A 13,823-nucleotide genomic window follows, 5' to 3' on the forward strand; every position below is an offset into this window, starting at 1 on the left:
ACCAAAAAATAAAATAAATAATAAAATAAATAAATAAATAGAAATTATATATATATATATATATATATATATATAGTAAAAAGTAGATGAATATAAGATTCATACAGATATACATGTATATAATATGCTTTAGTAAATCTCGATCATAACAATAAAAGCCGAATTGTGACATACTAAGTCATAATTCTGGTTTTCAAGTACAAATTTCGACTTTTTATGTCATGATTCTGACCTACATAATCTTTTTTTCTTATGTAGGAGAAATGGGCTTCCATAAAATGGTTAAATTTCTTGTTCAAAGTATCTTATTATATTTTATTTAATTGAATATTGTTATTTTTATTTGCATTAATGACACTTTATTGCTCTGTCAATATTGTTGGTACAACAATCAATTTAATAAAATGTCAAATTAAGTAGCCTACACTGAAATAAAAATAAAATTACAGAGTAAAATTAGAGCTAGTAAAACACTAAAAATTATCCCAAATATAAAAAATACAACATAGAGTATAACATTCAACATGACCTATGTGGCGATTAAAATTCTGTTATTGGTTTTATTATATGTGTTTTTGTTTCTTATACTGTAAACACATTATGATATAGATGTAGCCATTTGGGTATCAGACTTAGCCTATCGTTTGTTGTAGGGAATGGGTTAAATAATATTAGACAAGACTGATGACGTCTGCTGAAAAGTGTTGAAAGATTTGCATATTTTGATAACAGATCAAGATTTAAGTATTATTTTTATTAGTAGTATTTGACAAACATGAACTGAAGAATCTTGCAAAATAAGAAAGGAACGTGCATTAAGAAAGCAACTCGGATTTCAATGTTGATTTCAAGTGTAAAAGCAGCCTAACTTATAAGCGATAATGTGTAACCAATCGCAGCAGGCCCTGGATGCCACGTGATTCCGCACGGAAGAGACTCTAGAGTGGCATTTCTTCCATTCATTGAACATTTCTTTGCGTGCAATTCTTGTTCTGGTGTTAGGATGCTGAAGTTCACTTGACTTTGACAGTTTCAGTGGTTCACTTGACATTTAAAATGTCCTACAACGCTAAATACAGCTAGACGACAGATTTCGCGAATTATGAGCGTTGTAAAAAATAATTACTACTTAGTAAAGTGTTGCCTACGTATTACAGAAACTGTGAATCATGTTATGTTCCTAAACACTTAAAGAGATAGTTCACCAAAAATGTTCCTTTTTGGGTGAGCTATCCATTCATTTGCAATGTTATTGCAGTTAAATTAAAAATGTATAATAATTGAAATTAGCTGACTTTTAGTTGGACTTAAGTACAACTTTATATGTAATTTCATTATTACTTATATATATAAAAAAAATAAGTAGCCTTCTGATAAGCATAAATGCTAAATTGAAATGTAGGCTTGTAGCTATTTACATATGTAATTACACATATACAATAACTAACAGTATTATGTCAGAGAAATCAGACAAACACATCAGGTGTGACTCGCGTTCAGGATTTTATTGTTAACATTCTCCATAATAATATCAACATATAACAAAACACAGGAAAAATACAAAATAAAGATAACACTGTAATCTGGCAGCTTTTGAAATGCACAGAGGACAATGGGAGGAATGATGAAATCAGAGAAGGACAGTGTGAACGAGATGCTTTAAATTAGTCAGACTGAATCTGAATGGAAATGTAAAGAGTACTGGCCGCTTTGAGCGAGATTCTTTCTATCTTTGGTTTGCGGCTTGTGAATATTCAGAATCTGTGACAACGGACATGCCACAACTTTATCCAGTGTGTGTTGCTCAGGAATAATAATAAATATGGGGTTAATATTATAAATTGGGGAATCACTTTATGGAAGTGGTTTGCATGTCAAAAACTGCCATGTAAACTATATTATGGCAGTGTCCCGCATGGTTTTCCTTTGGTTTACAGAAAGTGTGTGATATTTTGGCACCATAGCCATATTTAAAGGTGCACTCAGTATTTTTTGGTTTATAATGCGCTGGCTGATATGGCAGTCGTCTTGGGTTTATACTGACACTGAAGTGCAATGCAGTGAGGAAAACATACTGAGTGCACTTTTAAATGACATAAAACATGGATGGAAGTACTGTATTTATAGAAGTAAAAAACAATCCCACTGTATAATAGTTTGGCAAATTTTTGTCATTCGTCATTTCAATAGGAATCCATGACATTGTGAGTTTCAGGCGAGGGTGAGACTTTGAACAACGCATTTTGAACATGGATTTGCCGCTTGATTTAAGTAACTTCTGTGTGAGCTGTTCATACGTTGCTACGCTATTCACAACAGACAATATTTTTTGACAGCAAAATTTTGCTAATGTGAAAGCACATTAAGACTAAACCGCTTTGTATTCAAATGTATTTCAGTTGTGACTGAATATACTGTATATTTTTTATATTTCATAATAGAGTGATGCGGTTCGGGAAGTAAAAACTCATTTTTAAAAGTAGTAAAAGAAGTAAAAATGGAAGAGAAAACATTCATTTTTCTCCATAGGGAGAACTTATAAACCTTTAAAAACAGATTTTTTTGTGAGCTACGAGGTTGGTAATCGATGGTATTTGATTCTGTTGAAGCCACCAGTCTTCATTATATAAAAATAATAGTGTTTAACAATTAAATTTGTGGTGGAAAACTACATTAGCTGTTATGTTGTATAGAAAATGCCACCAATCAAAGCAAAACATGCCAATTGATCTCTTTAGCTCCGCCCACTCACACAAAGCACTGCGAATGATGTAATCGAATCTAAAAACACTAGAATATTTGTATATATTTGCAACTTTATAAACATTAGGTATATATATATATATATATATAAAGTTTATAAAGTTGCAAATATATACAAATATTATATACTAATACACACACACACACACACACACACACACACACACACACATATATATATATATATATTAGGGCTGTCAAATGATTAATCGCGATTAATCGCATCCAAAATATAAGTTTGTATATACATAATATATGTGGGTGCACTGTGTATAATTATTTTATATATACTGTATAAATACACACACATGCTTGTATATATTTAAGAACTATTTTCATGTATATACTGTATATAGATTTATATATAATTTATATTATATATAAATATAAATATTTTATATATAAATATTTTTTTTCTTAAATATGCATGCATATGTGTGTGTATATATACAAATATACAAAATAATTATACACAGTGCACCCAGATATATTATGTAAACACAAACTTTTATTTTGGATGCAATTAATCGCGATTAATCGTTTGACAGCCCTAATATATATCAACATTTATAGTTTTATATTTCTCTATAATTTTTTATTTTATTGTGCTGTTCACAATGCCTCATGGGATTGTAGTTCTTTCTGTCACTAAAGCTGCTAAGTGTTCAAATACGTTTGTGCTTAAAGTCAAAGTTTGTAATGTTGTTATTCACCTCGTAGCTGGCTGGTTTGGTTCGGTTCAAGGCATATAGCGCTTTAACAAAGACTTAAAAAAAAAAAATCCTATGGGAATGAATATAAAAAATACTTCCGGAACCAGCGCCGCTTTTCTGAGAAAGCTTTATAACTTACAACTTTGATTTTTATTTCTCATGATTCTGAAAAGAAAAAAAAGAGAGATTGTGATATATAAACTTTTTTCTTGCAATTGCGAGTTTATTTAATAAAATGCTGACTTTATTTCTCGCAATTCCGAGTTTCTCACAATTCTGACTTTATATCTCGCAATTCTGAGTTTTGTTCGTTTTCCTCAGAATTGTCAAATGTAAACTCACAGTCATAAAGACCAAATCGCAAGAAATAAACTCACAACTGTGAGAAAAAATTCAAAATTGTCAAAATTACCTTTTTTTTTATTCCATATAGGAAAGAGATTGCAGAAACCCACAAGAAAAGCAAGGCATGAAAAAGAGCAAACGAGGGCAAAGGAAGGCACTATTTAAAGGGACAGTTCACCTAAAACAAGTGTTCTGTCGTCATGTTGTCCACAACCCACATGGCTTTTTCATGTAGGACATAAAAAAACTAAAGTTTAGCATAATGTCTCAGCTGCTCTCTTCCATACAATAAAATGAGCTCTAGAATGCACAAAAATGCACCATAAAAGAAGTCCGTACAACAGCTTCGAAACTGAATATCTTGCTTGACTGCTGTGGTCACCATTGACTTTCATTCTATAGGCAAGAGCAGTTTGGACGTTCTGCTATAAATAACTCCAAGAAAGTCATAGAGGTTTGGAACAACATCAGTAAATGATATTGATTTTTAGGTGATCTGTAAGGCAGCGTTGCTCTATGTTTGGCACTTGGAATCGATGTGCCTGTGTTCATGTGATGACTTACTGTAAGTGTGTGTCTGTACTCTGTAGTGTACAAAGCGATTATCTGTTCGTAAAACTGGGATTGTTCCTCTGTTCTTCACTCCTCTCTGTTCTGCTTCCGGAGAGTCTTTGTGTTTTTGAGCATTTCTCCTGTCCTCTCGGGACGTCACTCTGTTTTAGAGTGGTTGTTGTTAGCGTGACCATTCCGAGCGGGTCCGTTTTTCTTTATCTCTCCGTTTTTCACCTCATCTTCCTCCTCGGACTCCGTCTCGTCTCTGTCGGACCTCTCGTCTTCAACCGACGACTGTTGAGAAAGAACGGGAGAGAATTACAGAGACAGCTGATTTAAAGGGATAGTTCATCCCAAATCTTCTGTCACCTGTCTATTTTCCAGGAAACAAAACGTGTGATAATCAAAAAATGATTTTCACACAGCTCACGGACCAACTGAAGCATAAATGCGATAATGTATCATAAAACAATGACTCAATCCATTGTGAAAAAGAAGTGTGCTTAATTGTGTACTTGTAGTGTACTTCAAATCTGATTTTTTTTAAATACTGGCAGATAATACACTTACAATATTAATTAAAATATTATTAAAACAAAATTATACATAAAAAAAAACTTTATTCTGATATTATTAAAGTGTGTTAAGAAACAGTCATGAAAGTGTCTCTCTTTAAAAAAGTACGCTTATTATTAAGTGCTTGAGAATATAATTTTAACTGCGTGTTTTCCAAAATTAGATTAAAAGTTAATATATTTTAAACATACTAAATTCAAACTACATCATTTACAAATGTGTAATTACAAATATATTTAAAAACGTGGCACTTTTCTTTTACAGTGCATTATATGAATTGAGGGTTCATGGCCTAAGACACGAAACGAGTGTAACTTGTAAATGGTTACAAGAGGTAAAGACTATATAAATACTGTTCGTTTTCTCACACAAACCGCTCGTTTCGTGTCTTAGGCCATCAATGTGTACTTACATTTACGAATCATTAAATCATGTTTAATTTGGACTTCTCTGTGCATGCTCTTTGAGGTGGTGACCATAGACCTCCATTATATGACTGACAGACAAGAACGGTTTGACCTAAAAATATCAAAATTGAAAAAACTGCGGAAACAAAGACACCTACATCTTGGATGCCCTTGAGGTAAGCTAAAACATACCAAAAATTAATTTCAAAGTGAACTATCCCTTTAATGTTGCAAATACAATGTCAGAAATGTACAATAAGTAAGTATAGGAGTTAAAGACAGCCTAATATAAAGTGGGACCAAACTTGTAATTGAAAAACTTGAATTGTGTTAGACGTACTTAACAGAGAATTTGCCCTTCTCAAATTTGTGTTTAGTCACCCCTGGTCTCCCATGTGTACAACCTTACACTATTTTCATGAGATAAACGGAAACAGTTTATCTGTTACTGGTAAAACTGTGTAAAAAAAAGTGCATATGAATTCCCACAGACGTACATTACAGCTCAAGAAGCGGAAGGCCAGGCGTATGATCAGAGCGGCCCAGAAGATGTGCAGACACAGCAGAACCATCAGCAGCCCGTTAAAGAAATAATATCCAAAGAAAGGAGGGTACAGGGTCACGGGATACACCCACGTACAGTACATGATCCTGTGAGAAAGACAGAAACACGTGAGTTATATGCAAGGCTTGACATTACCTTTTTTTCCTCAGTAACCACTCAGCACTTTCACTGGCCACAATTTTGCTGTTGGGAAATTGCCTTTTATTAGTAATCGAGATGAGATGATACACGAGAACAAGACAAGACAATATTTCAATGCTAATTTTAAGTATAGGACTGGACTTTTAATCGACTGAATGTAAAAACATGCAAAACAATACGGGTGCAAAACAAAACAAAACATTTTGAAATGTTTTAACTAATCTAGGGCTGTCACTAAAGATTTTTTGGTAATTGAGTAATCAGTCGATTATTTTGACGATTAATCAACTAACTGGATGATATGTTTTGGTGTGGTAGTAAAAATAGACCAATAAACCATAGCCTTTAAAGGGGTCCTATTATGCCCTTTTATGAAGTCTTGATATTGTTTTTGGGGTAGTATACTAGAATATGCTTTCATGCTTGATAGTTCAAAAAACATTAATAATAAATTAATAATAATACATTTTATTTGTATTGCACTTTACATTTTAGCAATCTCAAAGTGCTACAGACCATATAGTAATATAATTAAAAGTTTAAAAGAGGGGCATATTCTAGTATACTACCCCAAAAACAATATCAAGACTTCATAAAAGCTTTTTTAAAAAGATATGTTATATTACATAATTTTACATTATTACAGCACCTCTCTCCCCAATCTGGTCCAAATACGCCGTTTAATTTCGGTTTAGAAATGTTTTATGTGAAATGTGCTGTGATTGGTTAGCTGGCTCAGTGTCTTGTGTTTGGGAAATGTCACGCCCCTTACCATAACCGTGAGCTCTACTGAGATGTAAATAACTTCAAACCAATTCAAGCCTGATTTAGACTTAACAATGTTAACAAACAAGAGGATCACGCCAAACGGATTTCAAGCACAGATTTCACAGGACGTTTCAGAGTGGCATGTTTATAATTTTCTTAAACACTTTAGATACGATGTTATCCACCATTTAATCATGATACTTGTGGGGAAACTATGGTAACAAAAACAGTAACGGTGAACCATCTCACAAAAAGCGTCTCTTTAACGTAGCGACAACACTGGCCCCTTTCACACAGCCATCCCGACAAATTACAGTAAAATTGGCAGAACGAATTTACCAGTCATTGCAAAAAAGTGCTGGTCACAGAAGCAACAGCGTTCTGTTTTTTTATATACCAGTAATAGACCATACACACATCAGTTACAAAATACTGGTAAACTCTGTGATGATGTCATTAACTGGAAGTTCCAAGAGAAGGCTAGTTATTTATCATACCAACTTTTGTTGCCAAATCTCTGCCAAATATCCGACCGGCCGAGGAGAAGCGCTTCAGTTTCAGTATCACTGAAGACATTTGTAAACAGAGATGAGTAAACGTGTGATCATTTTATGAATGGCCCAGAGCCGTTGCCCACATAACTTCTTACATCAGCGCGTTCTGACCTTGTACGTGCAAAATACCGGTAACCTATATTCTGTGTTCACACAGCGCATATACCGGTAACTAACTGGTAATGTTACAACTTCCCATATATATTTGAAAAGGTCCTGTTTACACATGATCTGTGACCGGTAAAGACTGTATGTGTGAAAGGGGCTACTGTCTTCTCTAATGCATTAAATATCTCCCTTTGGAGTGGACTTTGTAACCTTTTATATCTTTTTTATTCTCAAACAGAAACATTACACACTAACTAAAGTTAGAAACGTGAAAAAGCATTATAGGACCCCTTTAAAATGGCTTAAAATTAAGTGTATGGGCAGTATTATATAAACATAATCAACTTTTGTACATTATTTATCATAACAAATGCCTACAGAGGTGCCAATGGCTTTGGTGATAAGAATTCAAAGGATTTTTCATCTTTTTGTATTTTTAAAGTCATACTTTTTCACTTTATGATGAGTAAGAACTGTTCTCCTGCTATGTAACATTACCTAGTGAGCTGCATTTCTGTCTACTGCCTACATAGGGAGCTGCCTTCTAAGGCCTCGTACTAATTTGCAATGTTTTACAGTATTACACACACTTACTTTGTCTTTGTTCTCAATTAAACATTTTAACACCTGGCTTTACTTATAAAGTATAATCTAGCTTATATCCACAGGAACACACAAAAACTGTATCATAATCGAAACTGGTGATGACAACAACGTGTGTTTGGGAGAAATAGAGAGAGAGAGATACAGATGAGATGTGTACCGGAAAGGGAAGATGATGAGGCGTGTGACGATGAAGATCGCAGCAAACAGGATGAAGATGTAGTTGCATGCGTTCTTCCATCTCGCGTAGTTAAACATCTTAGCTGACTGAGAGAGAGAGAGAGAGAGAGAGAGATGATATGAGGGAGAGAAACTGATGTGTATAGAAGATATGGAGCGAGACAGAAATGGTTTTTCTACAGATCTGTTCTCAAAGTTTGGGGTCTATAAGATTTTTGTAATGTTTCTGAAAGTCTCTTATGCATACCAAGGCTGAGATATTTTGATCAAAAATACAGTAAAACGACAAGATTGTAAAATATTGTCATTTTAAAAATATTTTGTAAAGGCTAATTTACTTCTGTGATGCAAAGCTGAATTTTCAGCATCTTTACTGCAGTCTTCAGAGTCACAAATTATTCTAATATGCAGATTTGCACAACTAATATGCTCAGATTTTTAATCACTAATATACACAACACCTATCCAAGTCCACTCTCTTAACAAAATCACGTTGACGTCCCATTGGGTCTCTGTCTCTGGTTGTTCGACTCACCTCTAGTAGATAGTCAGCTGAATCATGCATGAACATGATGAGCGTTCCCGCTCTGATGTAATTAACACACCAGGAGAAACTGATCAGTATGATGGTGGCCACATGATGAATGATCTGCTCTTTGAAGTCCTGGAAGAAAGCATAATATAACGCTGATATCATTATACTATTATGAGATGTACAATATTACACCTCTCATTATAAAGACAACAGTGCAATACAAAGCAACTCAATCATGATCCCTGACTCACTAGTTTAAATTACACACAGCTAATACATTTCAATTGTTTATAATTTCTTTACTTTCCCATGAGGTCCAGTTATAATGTTAGTCAATATATCTTTCAAAATTGTGTTTATAATGACCATTTTCCACCATCCTTGAGTGGAGTTGTGTGAATATTAACATATATTTGAACAGTATTTGAACAAACTCGATGTTGCAACAGAAACTATGACATGGACCATTCATGGAAAATAGAAAATAGTCCAACACTGTTGTATAACGAGCACACTCGCGTCCTCAAGAGAGCAACTTAGCGCAATTTAGCGCAACTGGAAGAAAGCAAAACTAGAGGTGTTTCACATTTCGTGGTAGGAAAGTGTTATTGCATACAGAAAGGCCTTAAAAACAACTAGATTTCCTTCCTTTTCGACTCTCTTAATAGTAAACAAACACAACCCTAGGTATTTATTTGATAAAGTGGCTAAATTAATAAGTGATAAGCCTTCAAATTCAGACGTTTCCAAACATAACAGCAGTAACGACTTTATGAATTTCTTTACTTGCAAGATGGATACTATTAGAAAGAAAATTATAACCATGCAAGCGTCTACTATCAGATGTCATGTTATAGACTCCCTGAGGAACAATTCCATTCATTCTTTGCCAAAGGAGAGAATTGTCTAAACTTGTTAAATCACCAAAATCAAGAACAATCACGACTGCGTTCCTTTTTAGAAAGAAATTAAATCTGCAATGATTTCCAGTTAGGATTTATGCTGCGTTCACGTGCTATGGAAAGTAGGATATTTTCCACTTGTGAACTGGTATTTACCAGTGTGTTGCGTTCAAGTGCTTTTGTTGTCGTAATGTGGTAAAAACATGGAGATCCAGAGCTGTTATTTAGCTAAAACTATTTTAGATTGCTTAAGTCATCTGCTACAGCAAGAAAATGATTTATCAAAACTCAAAAGGTAAATAATATGCTGTATATTTTCTAGATCATGAATAGTATATAATTTTATTACCATTCACGACTCTCGCGGTGCTCTCCGCTATTTTGAAATGGTCAAAGGTTATCTCATCTCGGCAACTCGTCCATCAAAATATTCTACGAGTTGCCCAGTGGAAAATACCACATGAGGGGGTGTTCATGTGCATTTTCCACGTCGGCTTTTGGTATTTACCATAATTACCATAGCACATGAACGCAGCATTAGACCATTACAAATGATTTGCCCTTTACATCCGATCGTGGTTATAACTCTTTATTAGTGTTACTGGATCTTAGTGCTTCATTTAATGCATGGTTCATGATTCAAATCATACTTATCTGACTGTTGCCAATTTGTGTACAGGGTACAGCAAGGCTCAGTACTAGGACCGTTTGCTTTTCACCCTGCACATGTTACCCTTAGGAGATATCATTAGGAAGCATGGTGTTTATATTATTTTTCACACCCTGACGAAACATACCAGTTCACAAAATTAACGGAATGCATAGTTGGATATAAAAAATTGGATGCCTAGTAATATCCTACTACTTAATTCTAAAAAAAAAAAAAAAAAACCGACAGAGATTCTATTGGACCAAAAATCTCTGCATGTAATAATCTAGAATACTTGATGTTCTGTCTTTCATTTGAAAGACAAGTGTCTAGCATCTGTTAAACAGTGTTCTTCCATTTAAAAATATATATATAAATGATGATATGTGCTCTCAATGACAAATGCGGAAAAGTACCTCAAGGCTACATTATTGTAATACTCTTCTGGGTGATTGCCCTGCATGACTAAAGGGTTAGTTCAACCAAAAATGAAATCACCCTCATGTCGTAACAAACTTGGAAGACCTTCAGACCTTCACCATAACATTAAGATTAAAACACTGCAGTCACATGGACTGGGGGAGTCAAAAAGCTCTCAAATGGTCGCTGTATCTGGCGCATGGTCTAAAAGGTTGTCCCTATTCTCTTAAAGGAGTAGTTATCTTTTAAAAAAAACTTTTGGTGATAATTTACTCACCCCCATGTCATCCAAGATGCCCATGTCTTTCTTTCTTCAGTCGAAAAGAAATTAAGGTTTTTAATGTAAACATTTCAGGATTTTTTTCCATATAATGGACTTCATTGGGAGCCAAATGGTTCAAGATCCAAATGAGAGTTTCAGTGCAAACTGCGAACTGTTCAAAGGGCTTTAAACGACACCAGACAATGAACAAGGGTCTGATCTAGGACCCTTCGAGTCATGACTCGAAAAAAGATTTGTCAATTTTGATGAACGAGTTTGAACAGGAGAGTCACGAAATGTGCATCATGATCGATCGTTTTGCTTGATAAGACCCTTATTCATCGTCTGGTGTCGTTTAAAGCCCTTTGAAGCTGCACTGAAACTTTCATTTGGACCTTGAACCGTTTGGTTCCCATTGAAGTCCATTATATGGAGAAAATCCTGGAATGTTTTCATCAAAAACCTTAATTTCTTTTCGACTGAAGAAAGAAAGACATGGACATCTTGGATGACATGGGGGTGAGTAAATTATCAGCAAAAGTTTTTTTTAAAAGTGAACTACTCCATTAATGAGTGATGAGTGTGTTTGGGCGTAACGTGCAAAAAAAACCAACCAGAGTTAGGATTACAATACATCTCCCATTTCCTTTGCTATTTGCTATTTTTTTAAAAGATTTTTATTTACATGTTGGAATTTGCAAGCGGAGAGACTGAACGCTCCAGAGAGGAAACGGATCTGCTCGTGTGCGAGGTTAAAGCGAGCAAGCAGACCATCAACGGGACAAGCCGGATACCACCACATCTTTGTGCACACAATATTAATCTTTTACATTGTAATCCTTTTATTTTTTATATTTGTCTTGTTTGTGTGCTGCTGTGCATCTCTATGTGTAATAAGCGGAGTGTACATCCGTTGTGGACCCGCCTATAGGCGCACATTACTAACGCACCCTAAAAATAACAAAAAATAAATAAATACTGCGCCATTGACTTTAGACCAGGTTTCAGTTGGTCAATGGCGCAATCTATTTCAGTTCCTCAAAATAGCAAAGCACCAACAATGTGCCTGAACACACCTCGTTTTCAGACCAGCAGCCCATGGGCAAACAGATGGATGAAATGCATTTGCTATTTAGACTTTTTGAAACTTCAAGATTTTTAATGTTCAACAATATAATTGATATGACTGTACTGACGCTGTTGAATGAGAACTGAACTGAGCTGGACGGTGACATCATTTTTTGCAAAAGTGCTTTATAGATTAAAGTAACTAATTTAATAATTGATGACCTTTGAAAAGGTTCTTAATCAACACTCAACTGACTTCAGCTGAACAACAGGAAATGCATCATTTTCCTGTTATCATTGTAAAGCTGTTTTGTATTGTATAAATCACTATATAAATAAATGACTTGACACTATAATGAAGCCTTAAAAGCTAAGTTGGTGGTCCACATCACAGTTTTTAACTGCCATATGGAAGTAAAATAATGACAAATGTCTTTGAAAAAGCATGTTGTCTTACAACTGATTGTTTTAACAGTGCTTACATTTTTTATGCATTGTATTTTCCTGGGCTAGCATTTTTGGGGTTGCATATTTAATCTGTAAATATTCAAAAGGCAACATTTTAACACTCAGTAGCATTTTTAAAAATACAACAATTAGGCCTATTCACAATAATTTAAAAATATTTTAATTAAAATTACCAGTATAATATTCTTTCTTTTTCTTTTTTTGCGTTATAAACTTAATTCCACAATTTCCTGATTTTTTTTGCAGCTACTTTTTTGCTAAAAGTAGCAAATGGAAACATATTCTAAACATATGTCTTCAACCTTGCCGCAAAAACAAAACAGCCTGCAGAGATTCCCATAAACTGCTGCTTTGAATAATGTTCTGGTCAAAAAATAAAGTGTACAATAACCAGATGTTTGAATAAAACAATTCATTGAGATGCAAAGATGAGGTTTGCAGTGTGATATGATGACGGTATGATTTATGGCAGACTTACTTTACGTTTGACATCAGATGCCACACTGAAAAGAAGTGAGGTGTAGAAACCCAGCTCCAGCATGTAGTACCAGTACTGAGACGGCAGGAGGATCTGAATGAGAAACATACGCTTCACAGACTCAGAACTTTCAGCAATCTATCACTTGATGACATGAGCTTTATAAATAATGTGTAACTTTATTATCACAATCTAATTGCTTATCAACAGACTTTATTGTTATCACTTGGCTGCAAATTCAGTTTGATGCTAATCAGATTACTTGAGTAGAAGTGGTGACATGACCAATACCTTTATCAAGGAATTTCTTTTACAGTATCATTTATCATTGTACTTCAAATCTTTTGTATATCTAAAAAAAAAACTGCACTTGCAGATAATATAATATTAATGAAATATAAGGCCACTTAAGTGCAGTTTCAGACAATACACTTGAATGTCTGTTTCTTACCAGACTTAAATGCTTTTTTTCAAAGTGCACTTTGCAATAATGTGAAATTAAAAGGTTTAATTTAAAGTACATTTTAAATATGCTTTAATAATCGTTTGTCGTTCAAAAATACACTTATTTGATGCACTTATTTACTAACATACAAAGCACATGTAAAGTAATTGTAACTACATTGTTATTCAATATTACATTCATTTGCTCCCACTTTATATTAAGTGGCTTTAAGTATTATGTACTAACTTAAAAAAAAAGTAAAATGTACTTAGGTTGAAAATGTTCAATGATGTATAAAATGTTCAGGTTGTATTGTAAAAC

The 13,823-nt window shown here is 34.1% G+C and overlaps 1 protein-coding gene across 2 annotated transcripts in view; it reads right to left on the reverse strand.

Moving 5' to 3' along the window:
* Positions 1-1,484: 1,484 nt before the first annotated feature.
* Positions 1,485-13,823, reverse strand: part of cers2b (ceramide synthase 2b) — a 55,802-nt gene continuing 43,463 nt past the window's right edge. For both annotated transcript variants that reach the window (XM_089117442.1, XM_039681304.2), the window contains exons 7-11: positions 13,058-13,150; positions 8,811-8,939; positions 8,256-8,362; positions 5,854-6,007; positions 1,485-4,667 (exon numbers count right to left, since the gene is read on the reverse strand). In XM_089117442.1, the coding sequence (XP_088973568.1) occupies positions 4,530-4,667; positions 5,854-6,007; positions 8,256-8,362; positions 8,811-8,939; positions 13,058-13,150 (621 nt within the window). In that variant the 3' untranslated portion in view covers positions 1,485-4,529. The remainder of the gene's footprint in view (positions 4,668-5,853; positions 6,008-8,255; positions 8,363-8,810; positions 8,940-13,057; positions 13,151-13,823) is intronic.

This window comes from Pimephales promelas, chromosome 12, assembly GCF_988280905.1.
Source record: "Pimephales promelas chromosome 12, fPimPro1.hap1.1, whole genome shotgun sequence".
NCBI lineage: Eukaryota > Metazoa > Chordata > Actinopteri > Cypriniformes > Leuciscidae > Pimephales > Pimephales promelas.